At 33.9% G+C, this 26,284-nt stretch overlaps 3 protein-coding genes and 1 pseudogene across 5 annotated transcripts; all 4 read right to left on the bottom strand.

Moving 5' to 3' along the window:
- Positions 1-10,541: 10,541 nt before the first annotated feature.
- Positions 10,542-12,146, bottom strand: LOC133859299 (MDIS1-interacting receptor like kinase 2-like; annotated as a pseudogene).
- Positions 11,967-16,210, bottom strand: LOC133879115 (MDIS1-interacting receptor like kinase 2-like). 3 transcript variants are annotated; one of them, XM_062317659.1, is made up of 3 exons: positions 14,853-16,126; positions 13,449-13,783; positions 11,967-12,682 (listed from the first exon to the last, which is right to left on the bottom strand). In XM_062317659.1, the coding sequence occupies exons 1-3, from the start codon at positions 16,012-16,014 to the stop codon at positions 12,383-12,385; spliced, it is 1,797 nt and encodes a 598-aa protein (XP_062173643.1). In that variant the 5' UTR covers positions 16,015-16,126; the 3' UTR covers positions 11,967-12,382. The 3 variants fall into 3 exon arrangements, with proteins under 3 accessions (XP_062173643.1, XP_062173649.1, XP_062173653.1); XM_062317665.1 differs by having other exon boundaries at positions 12,514-12,689; positions 14,853-16,210; XM_062317669.1 differs by lacking the exons at positions 11,967-12,682; positions 13,449-13,783 and adding an exon at positions 14,043-14,516 and having other exon boundaries at positions 14,853-16,202.
- Positions 16,211-16,227: 17 nt separating this feature from the next.
- Positions 16,228-16,903, bottom strand: LOC133879140 (probable leucine-rich repeat receptor-like protein kinase At1g35710). Its single transcript, XM_062317687.1, has one exon. It carries the CDS (start codon positions 16,846-16,848, stop codon positions 16,228-16,230), a length of 621 nt encoding a protein of 206 aa, XP_062173671.1. The 5' UTR covers positions 16,849-16,903.
- A 7,379-nt stretch (positions 16,904-24,282) lies between these two features.
- Positions 24,283-26,284, bottom strand: LOC133879133 (MDIS1-interacting receptor like kinase 2-like). Its single transcript, XM_062317679.1, has 2 exons — positions 25,082-26,284; positions 24,283-24,756 (listed from the first exon to the last, which is right to left on the bottom strand). The coding sequence occupies exons 1-2, from the start codon at positions 26,172-26,174 to the stop codon at positions 24,392-24,394; spliced, it is 1,458 nt and encodes a 485-aa protein (XP_062173663.1). The 5' UTR covers positions 26,175-26,284; the 3' UTR covers positions 24,283-24,391.

Raw genomic sequence — 26,284 nt, 5'->3', positions numbered from 1 at the left:
TAACATTTAGTGCTAAGTTAGAAAGAGATTAACTTATACGGGGCGGATGTTATATTATGTCATATGATTTATGATTTAAGTATTATCATATGGTACAATTATTAGATTTATGTTTTAAGTATGTAAGTATCTAGATTATGAATTATTGTATCATAATTCATAAATATATAATTAAAAAATAAGCTATAAATTTGAGTTCACATAATCATATTATTATAAGTATATGTCACACAATTACAAATTAAACTATGAATATTAAACAATTAGGTATGTGCTCAAAGTGACATAATCAAACACAGTTCTGCCAATTGGATCACTTGAGAAGAAAAATAAATGTATTTTATAATTAAAAGTTCAAGTTCATGAGAATATCAAATGCAAATTTAATGTATTATTAATTTATGAGTCTGCATGACCCTCCGTTAATTACACCAACGTATTCATAGTTTAATGAAATTCGAGAAATAATTAAAATTCTTTATTTAATTTGGTTAGTTTGGCGAAATACTGCTTATATATAATAGGGAGCAAAAGTAATATATGCAGTATGTTTCAAATGCCAATGTTTACCTCTTTTAACTCCGGGCATTCTTTTGTATCAGAGAGCAGGATTTGTAATTTAAACCAAGTCATGAACCAGTGATGCAGTTCCTCTTTCTTCAACTCTGTTTTCAACTCTCAGTCACCTCACCATTAATTTTCTTGACAGTGCATTTAATGAGTAGCTCTACTTTATTCTTTTTTCTTTTCTTCACTTCCCAAAGCATGCCCCTAATGTATTATGCCTGATGCCTCCTTGTTTCTTCAATTTCTCAAACTTTCCGCAACCATTACCATCACCACAAGGTCCACCACAACTGCAAACGCCTCCCTCTTCTTTATTTTCTTGGTTTTTCAGACTCAAACCCCTCCTCATCTCCACTACAACAACAAGCACTCTTTCCAAACCCTTCCTCCAAACCCACTCATTCCTGTGTGCTGGGTGTCAGTGGTTCTTCGTCTTTTTCATTGCCGACTATCATGTCTAAGTGGGAAGAAGAAGGAGCAGCCATCATACACACAACTTGAGGAAGAATCCATCATTTTGTTTTATTTGATTAAAAATAAAAAAAAAATAAAAAAAAATTACTCTATTCGAGCCGAGTACTCGATAAGGCACTCGGCTTGTCTAATAGGCTAGCCGAGTGCGAGCTCACTGAAGGTTTACCCCTTGGCGAGCCGAACTCGAGTTCAAATTTTCGGCTTGTCACGAGCTTGAGCCCAAACCCGAGCTTGTGAAAAATGTAAATAAGCCGAGTTCACACAAGCACTACTCGCTAAAGATTGGCTCGTTTACAACCCTATGTGGCATAGTATGTTCAACAACTCTCCCAGCCACTTAGCTAGTTAAAGAGAAAATTGCAATTTTTATTATTATTTCTCAGTTTGATTTTTTTTTTCTCTTGAATATCCTTTTTCTAGAAATAAAAGTTTGTGCCACATTAGCTTGATACAAAGAATTAAAGAAGTAACTAGTTTATAAAGAATTCTCCTCATTTAACAATAAATTGAGTGACAGAGAAAGAGTAAGCAGCCTAGCAGTAATAAATAAATTGAGCGATGAAAAAGAGAGTTAGCCGCCTAGAAAGTAACAACAATAATTCCACTCATGTCGTGTGAGCTTTTGATCAAATGATTTTAGACCCTTAGATGTGTCCAAAATTATGATAGGAACCGTGGCCGTGGGTGGAGGAGTAAGAAGCCTAATCCGCGTTATGTGGATTAAGCTTCCACGTGGTGATTAGGTGAAGTTCAAACGTGGTGATTAGGTGAAGTTCAAACTGAGAAGTTGATTGCTATCACACTTCTCAGTTGAGTAGCGATAGAGCTACAACTATGTTTCCTTTAAATTGTTATGTTTATCTTTTGCTTATGTTTATCTCTTTTGCTCTATGTTATCGTTTGCTTTATTTAAGTTGGGAAGAAGTAATTAAGTAGGAATAGAGTTCTTATCAGATGGGTTGTTCATGCCCAGTAGGAGTAGTTGTCTATTTAAGGGAGGAAATAGCCAAGAGGAGAGGAGAAGAAGATATAACACATTGGTGTACGGTGTTTTCCTACCTAAAGTGGAAAAGGGTGTTTTTCCTACCTCAAGTGGATTATTTATCAATTCCAGTATCATTTCTCATTCATTTCCATTCACAACCCATCCATCAATCTAGTAGATCCTTATCAAGTGGTATCAGAGCAATGTCGACCCAAAAGGACCGCATTGAGAAGTTGGAGACCGACGTGCATGAGATCCGTGCATCTATACAGAATTTGGAACGATCGTGGAAAGAAATTTCTGATCAATCAGCAAAGGAGAAGGAGAGCCAAGAACGGTCAATGCAGGTGAACATCACCCGAGCAGTACAGGAGGCTTTGGCCACATTTGCAAAGAAGCAAGGGGAATCACCGTACCATTCAGAGAAGGAGAAGGAGAAGGAGAAGGAGGACAGTGGAGAGGGCTCTAATCCACGGTTTAGTCACCATCGTGACCACCGAGGAGACGGGCAGCACTTTCGGCCTATGAAGATGGAGTTTCCTAAATTCCGGGGAGATGATCCTATCATTTGGTTGGATCGTAGCACTCAATTCTTCGAGTTTCAAGCCACAGCAGAGGAGCAAAAGGTAACACTTGCAGCTTTTTATTTGGAAGGTGAGGCAAACCAATGGTGGCAGTGGGTAAAAAAGATTTATCAAGCGGAAGACAAACTTATCACATGGGCCATCCTTGAGAAGGAATTATTGGCTAGGTTTGGTCCAACCGAGTATGAAGACTATGACGAGGCCCTATCTCGTGTCAAACAGAAAGGCAGCCTGCGAGAATATCAGAAAGAGTTTGAAAAGTTGGCCAATCGCCAACACAGCTTGTTTCGGCGAGCTCATCAGAAGTTGGCAAGTCGATTTTTCGGACCTTATCAGATTCTGGAACGCGTTGGTGCTGTTGCTTACAAACTGGCTTTGCCTGACACAGCACGGGTTCATCCGGTTTTCCATGTATCCCTTTTAAAGAAGCAGATTGGCGACAGGTCCAGGATTACCACTCATATTCCACCCTTTTCAACGGACAACACACCGGTGCTACAACCTTTATTAGTGAAGAATTACCGTTGGGTTAAGCATGGTGACAAATATATTGCGGAAGCTTTGGTCCAATGGAGTGGTCTTCCGCCTGAAGATGCCACATGGGAAGAAGTTGCTTGTCTGCGCCAACAATTTCCGGATCTCGACCTTGAGGACAAGGTTCGTGTTCAAGAAGGGACGATTGATAGGAACCGTGGCCGTGGGTGGAGGAGTAAGAAGCCTAATCCGCGTTATGTGGATTAAGCTTCCACGTGGTGATTAGGTGAAGTTCAAACGTGGTGATTAGGTGAAGTTCAAACTGAGAAGTTGATTGCTATCACACTTCTCAGTTGAGTAGCGATAGAGCTACAACTATGTTTCCTTTAAATTGTTATGTTTATCTTTTGCTTATGTTTATCTCTTTTGCTCTATGTTATCGTTTGCTTTATTTAAGTTGGGAAGAAGTAATTAAGTAGGAATAGAGTTCTTATCAGATGGGTTGTTCATGCCCAGTAGGAGTAGTTGTCTATTTAAGGGAGGAAATAGCCAAGAGGAGAGGAGAAGAAGATATAACACATTGGTGTACGGTGTTTTCCTACCTAAAGTGGAAAAGGGTGTTTTTCCTACCTCAAGTGGATTATTTATCAATTCCAGTATCATTTCTCATTCATTTCCATTCACAACCCATCCATCAATCTAGTAGATCCTTATCAAATTATTATAAATATGATCATTTAGTCATATGCATGACACAAAATAATAGCTTCTCTCTAGTCTCATTCCGACTTCTTTTGTGCAATTCTCTCTAGAAAGTATAATTTAAAGTAACATTTGGGCTTAATTGTATTCTAAGAATGATTTTGTCAAAACTCTTTAGCACTTCAAAATAGGACAAAATATGTTCTACAGATTTCGTCATTGCAATCGAGCCTTGAAACCTCAATTTTAGTTTTGCCTTCATAATTTTCCATAGTGTATTTCATAATTTTCCCAACAACAAGTCCAAGAACTTTTTCCATCCAAAATACCTGAAGGGCCAAGTCCAAATGATTTTGTCTTTGTAGCTCAGCCAAGGTGTCCAACAAGTCTGCCTTCAAGAACCTGGTGAGTCTGGCATTGAATACATGTTGCAATATGGGTGCGGATGATCTTGCTAGCTTCAAGGAATGGACTGCTTGAATGGATTTGGAGGACAGCATGGTTTTCCTCCACAGAGGCTTTCTGGGTCCGCCCCTGAGGCCACAGCTCACCACTGAAGAGCGTGGGTAGGGTTTCGGGATGTTTTGGAGAAGACCCACTCGAGGAAAGTGGAATTTGATTAGGGAGCCCATTACAACCAATTGTCATCAAGCTCCTCAGTTTCAGGTTATTTTAATCACTTATTACTTACCCAAAAGGGCGGTTTAAGGTTAGATTATGATGCGAGATTTCTGATTGGATGTATGAAAAATAGGGATGAATGTAGAAATGAAATGGAAAGATGATAGTGAACTCCAATTAATGGCTGGAGACAGACCCCAAGTGAATCCAATTAAGGCTGGAATCAAACCACAAGACAAAAGTCTATATCAATTCTTTTCTTCCTTCTCATTCACGACCAAATGGTCTTTAAATAGAAATACAAGTAGATAATACCTAAGGTGATAATGCTTAAAGTTCAAATATTCAAATTCAAATAATCTCTAATCCTAATTTAAATAATCTAATCCTAATAAGTTGGAATTCCATTCCAACTCAACTTTTAAACCTATCTAACCCTTTATCCCTATCAGATTAATTTAGGAAAAATTGTACCATTCGCCTTTGTGGTTGATCTAAATTATAAATTACTTCCTCTGGTATTAAAATTAATTCAGAGATCCTTATGGTTAGCTTAATTTACAAATTGCTCATTGGAATCAAATTCCGTTAAAATTTTTGACATATTCCATTAGGCGCTACGTCAGTGCGAATAAGATGGCAATATGTGTCGATCATAATAAAAAAAAAATATAAATATATTAAAAATATAAATAAAAAATACTTAAAAAATTATTTTTTTAAAAAAAAAATGAAAAGAGAAAAAGCAGCCAATGAAGGTGGCCGCGCCCAACCCCGACACCTGGCCAACCACTGAAGGATGTTAAAGAAGGTGGTAATTCATCGTTATGTCTCACTTAGTACACTTTGGTTAATTCAACTTAATTGGCGGATGAACAGGTCTGCGGCCAGAGGCATTGCCATGGTTATAAGGACTGTCCAACCCTAATACGCGGGGCGTAATGGTGTACATGGAGCTTACTATGACAATGTTACTTATAAGTAAATTACTATATATTTGAAGTGTTTGAAAAGTGATAACTATGTTTTAATCAGATTTTAAAGAAGAAAGTATCTTAAAAATATATTTCTAAAGAAAATGAATTAAACTCGACCGTCTTACGGTTGAAGATATTTTTACTGAGCCTTTTTGGCTCACCCCTTTTTATATTTTGTTTCAAGTTATAAGTAACAAGGATTTAGAGGCCGAGATGGGGGCTTAAGAGAATAATAGTCATTTAATGGAATTTTTTTTTATTTTTTTGGAAGTACACTAGGTGCAATATTATAGCCTACCTATAGCCTAACAATACATGTCGCGCTCCCCTTTTATTCTGTTTCTTTTTTTAATCTCATTTTGTCCTTTGTTTTTTTTAATATATCACTAATGCTTAAAAAACTACACTGATTTGTGCTCTAAAAATTTATGTCCCATTCAAGAATGCTTCCAAAAGATTTGCATTAGAGATGAAATATAACATAGTGCATGTCACGTGACAAAATCAATCAATTAGAACAATGAATACCGTGATTTTGTCTTAGAGCATAACTTCTATACCGTAATTGGCAAAAATCAGGCCTTTTGTGCCCACCAATAAAAAGTTGACACGTCAGCCTCGAACAATAAAACCAAATAGAATCAAAACATGGGATCTGGATGTGCCTTCTTCATGTTTACCTGTGCAGCTGTGCTGTGGAAAAAATTCTCTTTCTGTTAGAAAATCTCCCACCGGTAACTCTCTGTCTCTTTCTCTGTATAAGTTCTCTCTCTCTGATTTTCTTCCCATTCACCATCGTCGAATCAAGTATGATTCTCAGAGCCAACGTCGAGGTCCTCTTTCTCTCTGCTCCTCCACAAAATGCTGATGAACATATGCTGCAACACTTGTGCAGACAACACTTATTTACCAATATTTTTCATAACTCAAAAACTTCATTTGGTGATCATCTGCTGCAACTTGAACTTAAAATCTCTAGAACATAACAATTTGCTCATTTGCATTACATCCAACATTTTTTTTTTCAGCAAGACAAAAGCTACAGCCACGTAGAATAGGTTTACAGAAATGAAACAAGAATCGTCTGAACCCGAACCACCCACACCCCCTTAAAAAAAAAAAAAAGAAAAAAAAAGAAGAAAATTTGCCTTCTTTTGATAGGCAAAAAAGGAAGAAAAGGTGGGTATCATTGCTAAATGTCTTCTTGAAGCTACATAGAATCAGTCGTGATAGGCAGGGGAGAGAATATTCGGTTATATACCATCCCAGCAATTTCTGTTTGGAGAGCGAGAAAGTGAGGAAAAATTAGAGAAAATTGGCAAAACATTTATGAGAGAGAAAGAGACTGAGATTGAGACACTTACCAATGGAGGAGCAACGGTTTAACTGTCGGAGCAACGGCGTCGTTGGAGTTGGGGTTCGGCCTGAGCATTGAAGTTGTGGTCCGGCCCGGGTGGGGGTGGTAGCGTCCAGCCAGGGCATGGTGCGGGGGGGGGGGGGGGGGGGGAAGTAGAATTGGGGCAATGGGGTTGCAACTGGGCGGTTGGGTGGTCTCTTTTTTCACAAGATATCTGATCTTGGGGAGAGTTTTTTACTTTTTTCTTAGAAGGTAAATGGAAAGTTGTCTAAGAGGATTCAGAGCTCGTTTGGCAAATTGGTTTTTGTTTTTATTTTTGAGAGTCGTTTTCGAGAACAAAAACAAAAAAAATGTTTTCTGTTGTTTTTTCATTAAAATAGTGTTTGGCAAACTGTTTTCGAAAACAGTTTTTGAAAACAAAAAATTAGTACCTAAGGCGTTTGGACAATTGTTTTCAAAACAGTTTTCACTTGAGAAGAAAATAGAAAACTGTTAGGCGTTTCTATATATTTTTTGTTTTCAATTTTTGTTTTTTCCATTTATTGGGTGATTTCCAAACAGATTTTTGTCAAATTTAATAATTTATGTCATTAGACTTGATAGCCTGAATGAGAATAGTATATTGTGATTATTGAGGTGTTCAAAGCAAAACCTTTTCACTCTTTTTGTTAAAAACTATTCATGATGTATGTTCTATTCAGCAAGGAAAAAACATTAGGCAACAATATCTCACTTTTGCATTTTATTAGAGATTATGCAGAGTGATCAGAATAAACTTCTAGAAACAATTAGAAAGAAAATAAATAAATAAATAAATAAAATTAAGAAGACATTCCTTTTCCTAGAAAAAAAATGATTCACGCATTATAAGGATATGCTAACTAGTAGGTTGCTCAAAGTGTATATGATCACTACTGAGAACTTGACTAGAATATCAAACCAGCTGTTCTGCAAACTACGAATCCATCCCCATTGGCAGGTGTTGTATTATTTAGTCCTATCACACTCAGCCAACTGACATGAGTTTTGGTACGTAGTTATACAGTCTTCGACACAGCAATCCCATGTTCCTTCTTCTTTTTAGCAAAAAATTGATGAAAAGATTTCCAGAGTGTTAGCAATGAATATGGTTAATTCTAATTATACACGCGATACTGCCACATATCCATAATTGGCACAGCAGAATTGTATTTGCTCACTAGTTTGCACTAAAAAAAGATTACGCAGAGCATAGTTTTCCACCTGTAAGCTATTTAAAAAAGAGTGGCAGCTTTGTAACAATCATTGTGGCTTCTGTCAGTGGCCACCTATTGGTAATCTAAGTATATATTATCGCTTTGAAGTCTATGTTGTTACAATACACCTCCCAAATTAATCAAAATGCTCCACAGAAACCCACACAATTTCTTGAAACCTAACCAGTTAGAGAGAGAGAGAGAGAGAGAAACTCAGGCGAAACACATAACAAAAACATCACATCAATGGCGGATTCATATCAATAAACATATTTTAAAAAAAAAAAAAAAAAGCACCGCATAATAAACACAATCCAAGTGAATAAACAGAAAACTAAACACCCAATTAAGGAATCCAAACAATTTTACTATCCAACCCAATTCTAGCCCATGCCCAATTTATAACCCGTGCTTCAGAACCTTCTCAGAGCGTCGGACATTGAGCTTCCTAACGAGGCAGAGGTACTCCCAATCCCCTCCCCCTCCATTGTCCACCTGGCTCTCCAGATTGCTCAACTGGGTCTCCTCTGTCTTGCTCACCATCGTCACCAATCCACAAGGACAGACGCATGGAAGAAACCAATTTGTCAACTTATTATTGGTGACCGGGCAGAAAACCATTGTTTTATGCCATGGTCACACAGAAGTTGCTCTTCAAAACAAAAGAATGGTTTAGTAGTGATTGTAATCCATGTCTTTCTTTAAAACTCCATAGGGCAGTTGTTCGAATGCAATAGATTGTAATCCATATTAAGAGTTATTTAGAAAGGAGACGTATAATTAAGTCGATTACTACTCTAAAGCCTATCTTTATATTTGGATCTAATTGCTGGTATATTTAGCAATTGTAAAGTTTTGCGTTTATATTTGGCTTGATATTGTGATATACGAGCTCATAATTGCCCAATAAGAGTAATAATAAAGAACTTAAGTAAGTTGATTATTTGGGATCGATTTATGGATAGGATTTTATTTTGAGCAAAAAAAAAAATGTCTACTGCTTGAGGATTTTAAGGTATCAAACAATTATGGGTTGCAGCGATTTTTGGATATGTTGTAAGCCTTTGAACAAGACAAATTTCATGTCATTTGGAATTAAGTTGAAGTATTTATGAATTATTTAAGTAAAACATATTTTGTCCAATGTGCATTAAATGAATAGCGCAATTAGCCTTAGTATATCAAGAAGAGGCCTAAGTTTGTAAGGCTAATTTCGGTATTAGCTTTGGTGAAAGTTTTGATTATCTTGTTTTCGACATTTGACCGTAATTAGGACAGTGGAGAAATTGGACTTCAGCTTAATGGGGAAGAATAACTGATTTGGATAACTATTTGAGGTGTGAGTCTCTAATTAATTGTTGTATTGGTGGTTAACAAAATGGATTTGGAATTGGAATTGGAGAAATTGGTAGTAGGATCTATGGACCCATGGACTGTATGTCACAAATTTTGCACCAAAATTTTTAGTATGGTTTATTTGATGGATATAATTTACTTTCTGCACAATTTGCGTTAGCAAGTAACCTTAACAGTATTTTGTTATCAGATTATCAAATATGTGATAAGAGAAGTAGTCTTGGTAGTAAATTAATAAAAATAATCTTATTGTTCGGTGATATTAGTTAAACATGTGTGTTGAGTTAAATGACTAAGTTAGCTTATTTGAGGTTGAGGTTAATGTTTTATATGATTTTATATGGACATATTTGTTTACTTAGGGACAAAGATTTCCACTGAACTAGATTGGAGGAATTTATTCCAATCACATAAATTTTATATGGACATAATTCATGGCATTACAATTGTCATACACAACATTTATTATAAATATATAAGTTCCACCAATCGCATGATATTCACCCTAGAAAAAAACACTTCATAATTGAGTATCCGTCCTTGATCAAACCATATAAATTTCTTGGTTCCTTAGCTGCTATAATGAAAGTGCTTGTAAAGGCTTGGCTATTGACTTCTTCCGAGAAAGAAACGCATTTCATTGTAGGCCGAGACTTTAGTTTTTCACGTAGGCATGCAAATGCTATATTAGCGAGACAAGAAAATATCTTGTGCAACCAAATGATTGGGAGGTGGCAAACGTTGGTATAATATTTCATGTAACATCATGTTTTGAGAAGACGATGATGATAATAAAGTCAAGAGTTCTGTTGGATATTTTCCCATTATTGTTTCCAGTGCCACAACTCCAAAGCTATAAACATCACATTTTTCAATAACTTTCATGTTATAGGCCAACAATGCATATATAAAAAGGAACAAAAGAAAAAAGAACTATTAAAAATGTAAAAAACATATTTTTAAACTTTTTTTTTCATCTTTTCCTTTTTTATATTTTTCAAAAGAAAGAAGTTGGTCAAAACTTGTCAATGCATATAAATTCTATGGTGAAAGTGGTTGTTTGCAATCATGCAAGAATTTATTTAAATAGTAAATGACAAGGTAACCTTACTAGCACAAATATTGGGAAAGACATTTGTTCTACATGACTAATACTTCCTTTTTTGAATAATAGGTAGCATTGAATAAATAAATAAATAAAGCCATAGTTTATTGTTGGGAAAAGAATAGTTCACCTGGGGCAATGTAACCGTAAGTGCCGGCAACTAACGTTTGATTGTAGGAATCAGGATCAAGGAGCGTAGCTGTTCCAAAGTTAGAGACAAAAGCCTCTAATTTATTGTTCAATAAACTATTGTTGCTTGTTATATATATCTCGATGAACAATTACTGGAATGCATTCATGATGCATGTAAGATAAAGCGTGGGTAGTGCCTTTGATGATGTTTATTCTCTTGCTCCAATCTAGTTCCATAGCTTCAACATTGTTATATACGATAGAAAATAGGCTTCCCCTTTCCATGTACTCGTAAACCAGAAATATGCATTGCGTATGTAAATAGAACCCATGAAGTTTTATAATGTTTCAATGACGGATATCTGTTAATACTTTTACCTCGTTTCCGAAACTCATATCAAAAGTTGGGTTTTCGGCCTCCAACCGGTGAAGTTTCTTCAAGGCAATCACTTTTCCACCAAGTAATTTTGCTTTGTAAACGCTGTCATAACCACCGGTTCCAATACAGTATTTTATATCAAAGTCCTCAGTTACTTCAATGATGTCTTCATATGCAATATGTCCATCATAATTCCATATTGAGAACAAGTTCCTATGCTTTGTTTCTTTTCTTGACTTAAATTAGGTTTTCTTGACCATGTGTCGAGATAGGAGAAAGCCCCAAGAACTAAGAATCCAAGGGAAATGGCGATGGGAACAAAAAATTTCACTTTGGTTACATTTGATTTGTTACTAGTTGGATGGCAATGAGGAAAACCCATGAAGTTACCGTACAAATACTTGTTGCCATTTAATGTGTCAAGTGTATCATATCGATGAAAATATGTTGGAATTGGACCTGTCAAAGAATTGTATGACAAGCTGATTGTTTGAATAGAAATGTAACTATTAGGAATATTGCCAGTAAGATTATTGTAGCTGATATCCAAGCCCCATAAATTGTCAATAAATCCAAGTTTAACAGGTACTTCTCAACTAATAAGGTTATGACTAAGGTCAAGATTTTCCAACAAATCAAGGTTTCCTAGTTCTGGGGGAATGGAACCATTGATTTGATTGGAATGAAGAAACAATCCTTTCAAATTAGTTAAACTACCCAAAGTGGAAGGGATTGGACCAGTAATTTGATTGAAATGAAGAGACAATCCTTTCAAATTAGTTAAATCACCCAAAGTGAAAGAGATTGGACCAATGATTTGATTGGAATCAAGATACAAATATTTCAAATTAGTTAAATTACCCAAAGTGGAAGGGATTGGACCATTGATTTGATTGAAATGAATAGACAAAACTTTCAAATTAGTTAAATCACCCAAAGTGGAAGGGATTGGACCATTGATTTGATTAGAACCAAGAAACAAATATTCCAAATTAGTTAAATAACCCAAAGTGAAAGGGATTGGACCTGTTAGATAATTATGAGACAGATCAAGATATGCGAGTTTGGATAGAGTACTTATCTCCCCTGGAATATTTCCCTGAAGTCTAGTGATTGGAAGATCAAGGCGGACTAAATTTGGAAAGCAAGAGAGGTTGAGTTTTAACATCTCTCCCAAATAGAAACCACCAGAGCGCATGGCAATCTTTGAGACGCTTCCAGCAACATTGCAAGTAATACTAGGCCACTCGCAACTAATGGCCTGATGTGGATTTTCCTTCAAATAACAGTCAGAGAATGCAGCTTTCTTTCCCTATATTAATGAAGAGACATACTTAAATTTCTTAAATATTTTTGTTCGACTTCTTCAAGGAATTTCTCAGGAGAATCAACATATTCAACACATTCCTTCTTTACCACTGTTGGTACTTCTTCTTACCGAGCCTTCTCAAGGTTTCTTATCAATATCATAAACGTTAACCTATCTTGGGCACAACCTGATGCCTTCATCGATTCATATGTCTCCATTGCCTTTTCTATCATACCCACTTGCATGTATGCTCCAATCATCTCAGCAAAAGCCCTTGTGTTGGGTTCTAAGCCTTCTTTCTTTAGTTCAGAAAAGAGCTCTTCAGCCATTTCAATCAATTTGTTCTTTCCCAACAGTAGAATCATGTCACAGTAAATGAGCAAATCTGGTTCATACCACTCTTCCTTGCGCACAAATTGGAACACCTAAAACCTGATTTATACTCAGATAAAATACAAATTCCAAAGAACAGATATTCAACTAATACTAAAAATTGGGCAATCAAAGAAACGTAACAGTTAACGGTAGGCCAGAACTTAGTCATAGAGCTTTCTTGATTGGAACAAGCATCTTGGAAACTGGTAAACTGGCCAGTTGCACAGGAAGGACAAGGAACCAGCTAGTCCATTTTCAAATGCTAAAAGATATTTCCTAAAGCAATAATTATTTAATTTGTGCATCTGTTTTGGCAAACCACTCAACCTGTTTACCTAAAACCTGATTATCACATATTGCTAAAGAAAATCAAACCCCAAAGCCATTGATATCATACAACATGGGAGGCACCTCAATCAAAAATCTCACAGATACATTTCCTCATTTTCTTAAGAGAGTATTCCCCATTTTTCTTACTTTTTTAGGATCCTGAACAAAATTTTTGCAAACAGATACATTATCTAATGACAAAAATACTCAATAAACAAACAATGCAGTTTCTTCATGGTGTAATTAGTTTCAAATAATTAAAGTTTTGAATTATTATAATTTACCCACATTGTAATTCCAGCTCAATTGAATTGAATACTTATGAAGGCCCCAAAAGGAAAAGAACATTGAACGGAAGCAAATTAACATGACATTCACACAAGCCGTGTTTCATAATATTTGTAGTTCGTAAAGAACAGAGTTCTACAAGGTTCTAAAACAATCAGGAAATCAGTGATTCGAATGTTGACCATCTTAACAAAATACCTGAAGGGCCAAGTACAAATGATTTTGTCTTTGGAGCTCAGCCAAGGTGTCCAACAAGTCTGCCTTCAACAGCCTGGTGAGGCTGGCATTGAAAACCTGTTGCAATCTGGGTGCGGATGATCCGGCTAGCTTCAAGGAATGGACTGCTTGAATGGCTTCAGAGGACAGCACGCTTTTCCTCAACAGAGGCTTTCTGGGTCCGCCCCTGAGGCCACAGCTCACCGCTGAAGAGCGTGGGTAGGGTTTCGGGACGTTTTTGAGAAGACCCACTCGAGGGAAGTGGAATTTGAGGGAGCCCATTACAACCAAGCTCCTCATATCCGTTGGATTCACCACTTCACTCAAAAGGGCGGTTTAAGGTTAGAAGAAAAACAGGCACGGGAAGAGAGATGTGAAGTGAGGAGGCTTAAAAATGCTCGGAGATTGAGGCGTTTTGTAATTCAATCAAGTTTTGGTGAAAGTTTCAATCATGCTATTTTCTCCATTTGACCGTAGGATTATTTAGGAAATTTGTTATCTAGTTATGGATTGTTTACTTATATGAGGTTAAGGTTAACGTTTTGTATGATTTTTTATGGACATTCACATAATTCATGGCATTACAATTCTCATAGACAACATTTATTATAGGTATATAAGTTCCACAAATTGCATGATCCTCGGCCTAAAAACAAACACTTCATAATTGGGGATCTTTTCCCGATCAAATCATATACATTTTTTGGTTCCGTAGCTGCCATAATGAAAGAGCTTGTAAAGGCTTGGCTATTGGCTTCTTCTGAGAAAGAAATTCTTGAGACACGCATTTCATTGTAGGTCGAGACTTTGGTTTTTCTTGAAGGCATGCAAATGCTATTGTAGCGACAAGAAAAATATCTTGTTGAACCAAATGATTGGGAGGTGGCAAACGTTGATCTAATATTTCATGTAACATCATGTTTTGAGAAGACGATGATGATAATGAAGTCAAGAGTTCCGTTGGATGTCTTCCCATTATTATTTCAAGTGCCACAACTCCAAAGCTATAAACATCGCATTTTTCAGTAACTTTCATGGTATAAGCCAACTCTGCATATATATATATATATAAGAAAAGAACAACAAAAAAAAACTATTAAAAATGTAAAAACATATTTTTAATTTTTTACTTCTTTTTCCTTTTGTATATTTTTCAATTGAAAAACGTTGGTCAAAACTTGTCAGTGTATAAAAATTCTATAGTGAAAGTGGTTGTTTGCGATCATGCAAGAATTGACTCAAATAGCAAATGACAAGGTAATCCTACTATCACAAATATTAGGAAAGACATTTGTTCTACATGGCTAATACTTTCTTTTAAAATAATAGGTAGAACCGAATAAATAAATAAAGACATAATTTATTGTAAGGAAAAGAATAGTTTACCTGGGGCAATGTAACCATAAGTGCCGGCAACTAACGTTTGGTTGGAGGAATCAGGATCAAGGAGCTTAGCTGTGCCAAAGTCAGAGACAAAAGCCTCTTGTTTATTGTTCAATAAAATATTGTTGCTTGTTATATCTCGATGAACAATTGTTGGAATGCATTCATGATGCATGTAAGATAAAGCGTGGGCAGTGCCTTTGATGATGTTCAATCTCTTGCTCCAATCCAATTCTATCGCTTCAACATCATTATTTAGGATACAAAATAGGCTTCCCCTTTCCATGTACTCGTAAACCAGAAACATGCATCGCTTATGTAAACAGAACCCATAAAGTTTTATAATATTTCGATGGCGAATCTCTGTTAACACTTTTACTTCGTTTTTGAAACTCATATCAAAAGTTGGGTTCTCAGCCTCCAACCGATGAAGTTTTTTCAAGGCAATCACTTTTCCACATGGTAATTTTGCTTTGTAAACACTGCCATAACCACCGGCTCCAATACAGTATTTTATATCAAAGTCCTCGGTTGCTTCAATGATGTCTTCATATGCAATATGTCCATCATAATTCCATATTGAGAACAAGTTCCCATGCTTTGTTTCTTTTCTTGACTCAAATTGGGCTTTCTTGACTATGCGTCGACATAGGAGAAAGCCTCCAAGAACTAAGAATCCAAGGGAAATGGCGATGGGAACACAAATTTTTGCTTTGGTTACAATTGATTTGTTACGAGTTGGTGGGCAAGGAGGGAAACCCGTGAAGTCACCGCACAAATACTTGTTGCCAATTAATGTGTCAAGTGTATCGTATCGATGAAAATATGTTGGAATTGGACCTGTCAAAGAATTATACGACAAGTTGACTGTTTGAATAGAATAGTAATTATCGGGAATATTGCCGGTAAGATTATTGTGGCTGATATTCAAGCTCCATAAATGGTCAATAAACCCAAGTTCAATGGGTGCTTCTCCACTAATAAAGTTATGACCAAGGTCAAGATATTCCAACGAATGAAGGTTTCCTAGTTCTGGGGGGATTGGACCATTGATGTGATTGGAATCAAGATACAAATATTCCAAATTAGTTAAATGACCCAAAGCGGAAGGGATTGGACCAATGAGGCTATTATTCGAGAGGCTCAAGGTATTCAAATTCTTCATGTTTCCTATTTCTGGGGGAATGGAACCATTGATGTGATTGGAATCAAGATACAAAACTTCCAAATTAGTTAAATTACCCAAAGTGGAAGGGATTGGACCATTGATTTGATTGAAACTAAGAGACAAAAATTTCAAATTAGTTAAATTACCCAAAGTGGAAGGGATTGGACCAATGATTTGATTGAAATCAAGATACAAACGTTCCAAATTAGTTTAACTACCCAAAGTGGAAGGGATTGGACCATTGATTTGATTGGAAAAAAGATACAAAACTTCCAAATTAGTTAAACTACCCAAAGTGGAAGGGATAGAACCATTGATTTGATTGTCATACAAAATGACATGGGTGAGATGGATTAAAAGCGAAAGAGAAGTAGGGATTGATCCAATGATTTGATTAGAGGAAACGTTAAACATCACTAATTGGGTGAGGTTTGTAAGTGAAAGAGGCAACTCACCTGTCATAGTATTATGGGACAGATCAAGGTAGTTGAGTTTTGATAGAGTACCTATCTCGACTGGGATACTCCCCTGAAGTCCATTTCTAGAAAGATCAAGGCGGACTAAATTTGGAAAGTAAGAGAGGTTGAGTTTTGACATCTCACCTCCCAAATAGAAAGCACCCACGGCAATCTCTGTGACGCTTCCAGCAGCATTGCAAGCAATACCAGGCCACTTGCAACGACTTGAGGTATTGTTGGTGTTATTGGTGCTTCTCCACCACCCACTCGCGAGCAAGGCACTTGCTTCTAGTTGTAGTGCTGATGATTGAGATGCCGCAACAAAGTGAGCTGCATAGAAGAAGAAACAGGTAGCCCATGCAATGAACACCATGCTTAATTAATTACAAGTGTATAATGATTGATTGATTGATTGTATAATATATTTGTTCATGACTGGCTTTAATATATATAAGAAAGATAGAGGTGTGGAGTAGGTGGGAGTTATTTTGTGTTGACGAAGACGACGACGTTGAATGTGGAGTACGTTCGTTGATGATGGAGTAGGTACGTAGTGAACGTTGTGTTGAGCTTAATTTCTCAAGGCACGCACGCGGGGTCGGGATTAATTAATAATTGTGTACGTTGTGTATTCCGCATTAATTTTGGAAAGAAAACACGATCGATGTGAATTTCGTTTTGAAAGTGGAATTTCCGGGGCAGCCTTAATTAAGTAAGATTCTTTCTCGATCTTTAACAAAATTTTGAAATTATTAATTATACATGGATCGAGGATGGGATTCATGTGCAAAACGCGTCTCACATTATTGAGTGATCATCAATAAACTTGGGGCGCATCGTGACTCACGTTATTAATTCTTGATTGGAAATTAATCATTAAATTGCAAAAATTAATTTGGTTTTGATTGGATTGAATAAGTATTATTAGTCTTGGCGGGGACAATTGTTATTTCTAAAGTAAAGATGTACATTCAATGCAACTTACAGCTAGGGGGTCCCATTAGAACCATTCGTGACTCACGTTATTCTTGTATTTTTCGAGTCCTATCAAACTGCAAAATTACCATAAAATTGTGTTTAATAATTAGTTTCTAAACAAAATAATACCTTGAACCAAATAAAACATTATTAATTTGGGAAGAAAAAATTTGTTTTATTCAAAATTAACTCCCATGCTAGCTTCCTTCATTTACGTTGAAAGTGAATTTCCTTTTGAAAGTGAATTAATTAGAAGGTGCATGCACATTTTTTAGATTTTTTATTACCATTTAAAAAAAAAATACTTCAAAACAATTTTTATTTTTTTATTTTTTCACTTTTTCGTACAAAAAATTATAAACTTCTTTTACTTTAAATCACATCTACCACATTTTAGTACTATATATTTTTTTTTTAAAAAAAAAATTAATACTAAAAATTAATGACCAGACTAATGGATTGGATGACAATTAGTCTCTTGGCGTGCACAACTTGCTGCGAGGCTTGAACTACTTAGTATTTGGTCAATGGTGAAATAGCCATGTTCTATTATTATTAAACAGTGCTTAGCTAAAGAAAAAAAATTGTATTATTCATTATTTTTCCTCGGTTTGATTTTTTTTTTTTTCTCTTGAATATCTTTTCCATTTTTTGCTTGGGTTTAACATCTATAAATGTTTGGTTTTTTATTTTTTATTTTTTTTTCTCCGGCGGAGGAGAGTGGAAACTAGACCATGTTCTCATGTGAATTGTGGCTTGTAATATCTGTATCATGGTGTTTCTTTGTATATTTTAAAAAGTTTTTCGACGTAAAATATTTTCAGCAGAAAACATTTTCCAGCGTTTGGTGTGTACAGAAAATCACAAATATTTTTTATATTTTTATTCAATAATATTAACCTATAAAAATCAATTTTTTTTTTCACAACATAAAAATATTATGTAAAATATTTTTTATGTTTGAAGAAGATTTAATGTGAGTAATTATCTTAAAGCTCGGGTATAAGTGTTTTAGTGGTATTTTCTGAAATTTTGTTTTGTGTTAGGTGAGATGAAATGTCACAAGGTACAAAAATGATATATCATATAATTAAATCAGGTTATCAAGAAAAATATATAGGTAGTGAATAAAATAACAGTTTATAGACTTTGGTTCGACAATGAAATGATTTCATAAAAGAGTAATATGTAATAAATAAGTATTTCATGGTATCAAAGCACAATTAAAAAATAAAAACCATTACTTGATCCAATCACAATATATCATCATCTTCCTCTTCCACCGTCATAACAACAACTACCTTCACTACACCCAATATTTCTCACCTTGTCTATATCAAATTGAATAGCTCCAATTATTTCTTATGGATCTCTCAATAAGAAAGATATATAGACGTGTGGAGTGGGAGTCAAGGTTGAACGTGTGGAGTGGGAGTCAAGGTTGAGAGAGTCAAGGTTGAGACCAATTGTTTTGTATGTGTTGACGTTAATGACTAGTACTACTGAATGGTTATGTTATTTCTAAGAAAAGACATTCAATGCAACAGGGTCCCATTAGAACCATTCCAGCTAGATGGGCTGGAATTCTCAACAGTATTAATGTAACCAGCTACTCTTTTTAGATTTCCACGAAATCATCTTTCGATCCCTTGCAAATTTCCATTTGAAAGTGAACATTTTGCCATTAATTAATAACATGGTCTAACTACTCTTGACTAGCGAACTTGTTGCGTAGGTTGCACTACTTCGAGTCAAGGCCCTACCTGTTGAAGAATCTACTCTTTTTTGGTACTTGCATTCAGGTTTTCTATTGAAACCATTAGATTGTATGATGCTAGTAGTTTTATCAATTTTTTTTATTTTTTTTTTAGATTTGTTTTACTTAAAAAAATCTTATTTTTTGATTTTGACATTGAATTGAGACAAATTTAGTGGCGTTGGAAAGCATATTCAGAGGGCTACAATTTTGTGCTTCATGAAAAGTTTGTAATTCCAACATTTACCAGGCAAAAGTTGTCATTTTGTATAATTTGTACATTAAAAAGTTTTTATTTCATTCTTTTATTATTATTATTATAAGCCTATTAAGATAGCTTTAGCCTCCGGTTTATGTATTTTTCTATCAATTTATCAAAATGAATCACTTTATGAGTAATTTTCTATCTATTTTGTCTTGATTCCTTGATAGAATCTTGATTTGAGAAGAGTTGTAATTCTTTTGTTGTTTGCTATTGCGAATTCACTACACTACCCTGCATAAGTATCCCATTGCTAGCTCTAAAACTTTAATATTGTGTATATTTAGTTATTATAAGGCAAAAATTACGATCACAAACGTATATTTTTCTTTTTTACTTAGCCATACTATAGCTCATGTATTCTTTTTTTTTTTTTTTTTAATCATTCTATCTCCTCCTCTTCCTCTTCTTCTTCTTTTTTTTTCATCTTTATCTTCATCTTCTTCTTCCTTCTTATTATCATTATTTTTTATTTTTTTTATTTTTTGTTTTATTTTGTTTATTACTGTCATTTTTCTCTCTTCGTGGTTTAAGAAAACAATAAGAAATATTAGAAAATTATATTTAAAGAAAATAAATAATGAAATAAAAAATCACTCGAGTTTATATTGAAAAAAGTAGTAAATAAAGTAGAAAATTGTACTTTTTAATTAGCGATAATGTATAATATTGTTGGTGATGCGCTTATGATGGAGTTGTAGAAAATTAGCGATAAAGTAGAAAATTGTTCTTTTTTTATGATGGTACTTTTGACATTCGACATTTTTTTTTTTTTTTTTTGAATGATTTGGGATGCTCTTAGCCATTTAGTACGTGGCAGAATGATATCTTCTCTCAAAATCCTACCTATTTCTGAAAGCAAATATGTTATTCTAAAACTGATATCTATCAGCAGATTGTCCAATACTGGTCATAGCGTCAACTGCTCAATTTGTTCCCTAGTAAATGTGATTTTTTTTTTTAATTAAAAAAAAAAAAAAAAACAACCTTGCAAATAATTTATGAATGTCTTGAGACATAATCCAAGTCCATTAACACCGTCAATAATCACTTGCGGAGAATATGAAAGTCTATCTTTGTGAGTTTGTATGGTTTTGAAAACAATTTGTTGAATACCATTCAGGCAATGGGCTTTGGGTACTATTGAGGCGCAATGTCCATTAAGTTAGATTTGGTAGTCACAATTTGTGATCATTTGATCAAATGATTTTAAATAGCTAGATGTGTCCAAATTCACTATAAATATAACCCTTTGGTCATGAATGTACACACAATAATAGCTTTTCTCTTGTCTCCTACCAACTTCTTTTGTACAATTCTCTTCGTAAGAGTTTTTTTGTTACACTAGAAAATGATAATCTCGAGTAACATTAAGACTTCATTGTATTCTAGGAACAATCTTGTCAAAACCCTTTAATTAGCACTTAAAATTTGGACAATAAGTTCTACAGATTTTGTCATTGCGATCGTGTCCCAATCTCAATTATGAATTCGAGTAAAATTGTAGGGTTTATTTGAGTTAGACAAAAATGATCCTAATTTTTTTTGAATAAGACAAAAAATGTCCTCATTAATTCAAAAAATTAAAACTAAAACTAAAAAACATAAAAAATAAAAAATAAAAAATAAAAAAACTAAAAAAGAAATATTTAAAAAAAAACGAAAAATAAAATTAAAATAAAAGAACAAAATTTTTAATTTGTGTCTTTTTTTTTTTTTAAAAAAAAATAGCAAATAAAAAATAACTGAAATTTATTTTTTTAAAAAAGAAAAAAAAACGAAAAAGAAAAAAGAAAAAAAGAAGCTAACTGAAATTTATTTATTTATTTTTAAAATAAAACAAATGAAAAAAAAAACTAGCCTTTATTAAATTAAAAAACGAAAAATAACATTTTTTTTAAAAGAAAAAAAAACGAAAAAACAAAAAATAACTGAAATTTATTTATTTTTTTTTAAAAAATAAAACAAATGAAAAAAAAAACCTGTTTTTATTAAATTAAAAAAAAACGAAAAAGAACAATTTTTTTAAAAAGAAAAAAATGGGAAAAAAAACTGAAAATTATTATTTTCAAAAAAAAATAAAAACAGTTTTAATTTTTATTTTTTTGGAATAAATTTTGGTTATTTTAGATTTTTTTAAATAATTTTTTTTATTTTTTATTTTATTTTAATAATTTTATGAAGGGCATTTCTGTCATTAGGGGGACATTGACATTTTCTTGTAGTTTAAAGGGGGAGATTAACACAATTGGTAGTTTGAGGGGTACATTGACAATGATGTAGTAGTTTGAAGGGGTTATGCGTAGTTTTTCCTATTTAGTATCTACACTATTAAATACAACATTTAATTTGTGAAGATTTTGCAAGAATCTATATATAGAGGATTCAGTTTGAATTAAGCAGGTAATATTATTTGTTGTATACTGTCCATTTGGTTATGCCTTTTTCTCCGGCTAAATCTCTGGACAGTTGGCGTGATCGTGATCAAGTTACATTTTCTTTTGTGATAGTGATAATTATATGTAAAATAGTTAAAATGAGTTGTTACCTTATATTCAGTGGCCAGATAAGCTTCAGAATCTTGATGTCTGAGAATTAGTGATGTTCCTTCAACACCTTCAAACACAAAACTAGACTCACCAAGAGCATAAGATACAAAGTTTCCAAATTAGTTATGAATTCTTGATTGGAAATTAATCATTAAATTGCAAAAATTAATTTGGTTTTGATTGGATTGAATGAGTATTATATTATATTAGTCTTGGCGGGGATTACCGTGAAATTGTGTTTAATTAGTTTCTAAACAAAATAATACCTTGAAATGTCAGAACCAAAACATTATTAATTAATTTGGGCAGAAGAATTTGTTTTATCCAAAATTAACTCCCATGCTAGCTTCCTTCATTCAAGTTGAAAGTGAATTTCCAAAACATTTAGCATCTATAAATGTTTGGTTTTTTTATTTTATTTCTTTATTTTGTTTCTCTTGCTCTGATGGAGGAAACCAGCCCATGTTCTCATGTGAATTGTGGCTTGTAATATCTGTATTATAGTGTTTCTTTGTATATTTTAAAATGTTTTCCGACGTCAAATATTTTTAAAAAAATATTTTTCAGCGTTTAGTGCGTACGGAAAATCAAAATATTTTTTTTTTTATATTTTCATTCAATAATATTAACCTATAAAAATTAATTTTTATTCACAAAATAAAAATATTAATGTAAAATATATAAATATATATATATATATATATTTTTTTATATTGATAAAGATTTAATGGAAATAATTATCCTAAAGTTTGAGCATGAGTGTTTTAGTGGTATTTACTAAAACTTTGTTTTGTATTAGGTGAGATAAAATCTCACAAGATACAAAAATGATATATCATATAATTAAATCAGGTTATCAAAGAAAAAAAAAGTAGTAAACAAAGTAACAGTGTATTAAATAAGTACGTCATGGTATCAAAGCACATTACAAAAAAAAAAAAAAAAAACATTACTTTATCCAATCACAATATATTATCATCTTCCTCTTCCATTGTCATAACAACAACTACCTTCACTGCACCCAAAATCGAGTTACATTTTATTTCGTGATAGTGATGATTATATGTGAAATGGTTAAAATGAGCTGTTACCTTATATTCAGTGGTCAGATAAGCTTCAGAAGCTTGATTTCCAAGAATTGGTGATGTTCCTTCAACACCTTCTAACACAGAACTGGACTCACCAAGAGTTGGAGATGGTGCTTTCTAGAGCATTTATTTGGCACAATATGTTCAACAACTCTCCTAGCCACTTAGCTAGCTAAAGAGAAAATTGTAATATTCATTATTTTTTTTCGGTTTGAATTTTTATTTATTTATTTATTTTTCTCTTGCTCCAGTGGAGGAAACCAGCCCATGTTCTCATATGAATTGTGGCTTGTAATATCTGTGTTATTAGGTGTTTCTTTGTAGATTTTCTTTGACCAGAGGAGAACATGGAAAAGAAAAAAAGAAAAAGAAAAAAGAAGGTACTTTCTTGTACAACAATTTTCAATTTTGTGAATGTAGTTGAGAGGAAATCCAATGTTTTCTTATTTGTTTACATCATTTGCATTCGAATTCCTGGTAAATGGTGAGCTCCCATGCCCCTTTAGATAGGTATACTTTTAATATTTATATGTTTGTTTGGTTGCCACCCCAAAAGGAGCCTCAATTGTTTTTGCTCTTCATTTAATGATGATTATTGTGGTTGAATTTGCCATGCCATTTTGTACTCAGAATCTTAATCATGAAATTGATTATCTTTATTTTACTTGAAGAATTTGGCTTTGGTGCTATAAAAAAAGCTACAGCATATTAGTCGGGATGGAGATAGAAGCTCTTTTGGGCAGGAGTCTAGGGCCAATAAAAATTTGTAAATAGGCTAAATTTTTATTTTTTAACTTATAATTTTATTTTTTAATAGTGGAAATGTGAAGTCAAGAGGCTTATATTTGGGTATTAGTTTTGGTGAAAATTTTGATCAAGGAGAGTGGGATTATTTAGGAAATTTGTTGTTGAGTTATGAATTGTTTGGGTAAAGGCCGGATGGATTGAGGAAAGGAATTGGGTTCATTTTTCTTCTATTCTCCTTGCATTTTGGCAATACCTGCTAACCACCACTGCCCATACAATCCTATATATATATACATACATACACATATACATGTACATGTACATAGTTTATATATATATATATATATATATATATATATATATATATATATATATATATATATATATATATAGAAAATGGGTAAAATCTAGAAAATAACACAATTCATGGCATTACAATTGTCCTGCACAACATTTATTATAAGTATATAAGTTCTATAAATTGCATGATCCTCTGCCTTAAAACAAACACTTCATAATTGGGGATCTTTCCCCGATCAAATCATATACATTTTTTGGTTCCTTAGCTGCCATAATGAAAGTGCTTGTAAAGGCTTGGCTATTGGCTTCTTCTGAGAAAGAAATTCTTGAGACACGCATTTCATTGTAGGCCGAGACTTTGGTTTTTCGTGGAGACATGCAAATGCTATTGTAGCGACAAGGAAAATATCTTGTTGAACCAAATGATTGGGAGGTGGCAAACGTTGGTCTAATATTTCATGTAACATCATGTTTTGAGAAGACGAAGATGATAATGAAGTCAAGAGTTCCGTTGGATGTCTTCCCATTATTATTTCCAGTGCCACAACTCCAAAGCTAAAAACATCGCATTTTTCAGTAACTTTCATGGTATAAGCAAACTCTGCATATATATAAGAAAAAAAAAAACTATTAAAAATGTAAAAACATATTTTTAATTTTTTATTTCTTTTTCCTTTTTCCTTTTGTATATTTTTCAATTGAAAAAAGTTGGTCAAAACTTGTCATTGTATAAAAATTCTATAGTGAAAGTGGTTGTTTGCGATCATGCATGAATTGATTCAAATAGCAAATGACAAGGTAACCCTACTGTCACAAATATTAGGAAAGACATTGTTTTACATGGCTAATACTTTCTTTTAGAATAATAGGTAGAACCGAATAAATAAATAAAGACATAATTTATTGTAAGGAAAAGAATAGTTTACCTGGGGCAATGTAACCGTAAGTGCCGACAACTAACGTTTGGTTGGAGGAATCAGGATCAAGGAGCTTAGCTGTGCCAAAGTCAGAGACAGAAGCCTCTAGTTTATTGTTCAATAAAATATTGTTGCTTGTTATATCTCGATGAACAATTGTTGGAATGCATTCATGATGCATGTAAGATAAAGCGTGGGCAGTGCCTTTGATGATGTTTAATCTCTTACTCCAATCCAATTCTATCGCTTCAACATCATTATTTAGGATACAAAATAGGCTTCCTCTTTCCATGTACTCGTAAACCAGAAACATGCATCGCTTATGTAAACAGAACCCATGAAGTTTTATAATATTTCGATGGCGAATCTCTGTTAACACTTTTACCTCGTTTCTGAAACTCATATCAAAAGTTGGGTTCTCAGCCTCCAACCGATGAAGTTTTTTCAAGGCAATCACTTTTCCGCATGGTAATTTTGCTTTGTAAACACTGCCATAACCACCGGCTCCAATACAGTATTTTATATCAAAGTCCTCGGTTGCTTCAATGATGTCTTCATATGCAATATGTCCATCATAATTCCATATTGAGAACAAGTTCCCATTCTTTGTTTCTGATCTTGACTCAAATTGGGTTTTTTTGACCATGCGTCGACATAGAAGAAAGCCCCCAAGAACTAAGAATCCAAGGGAAATGGCAATGGGAACAAAAAATTTCACTTTGGTTACAATTGATTTGTTACTAGTTGGAAGGCAAGGAGGGAAACCCATGAAGCCGCCGCCCAAATATTTGTTGCCAATTAATGTATCAGGTGTATGGAATTTATCAAAATCTAATGGAATTGGACCTGCCAAAGAATTGTACGACAAGTTGACTATTTGAATAGCAACATAACTTTTGGGAATATTGCCGATAAGATTATTGTAGCTGATATCCAACCTCCGTAAATTGTCAATAGTCGACCCAATTTCAACAGGTGCTTCTCCACTAATAAAGTTATGACTAAGGTCAAGATCTTTCAACGAACGAAGGTTGCCAATCTGAGTGGGGATATGACCAATGAGATTGTTATGATCGAGATACAAGCTAGACAAACTCTTCATGTTCCCTATTTCTCTGGGGATGGAACCTTTAATTTGATTTTGTCTGAGGTACAATCCTACCAAATTAGTTAAATGACTCAAAATGGAAGGGATTGGACCATTGAGGCAAT

This window comes from Alnus glutinosa, chromosome 1 (assembly GCF_958979055.1).
Source record: "Alnus glutinosa chromosome 1, dhAlnGlut1.1, whole genome shotgun sequence".
Classification (NCBI taxonomy): domain Eukaryota; kingdom Viridiplantae; phylum Streptophyta; class Magnoliopsida; order Fagales; family Betulaceae; genus Alnus; species Alnus glutinosa.
This window is presented reverse-complemented; position numbering and strand designations above follow the sequence as displayed.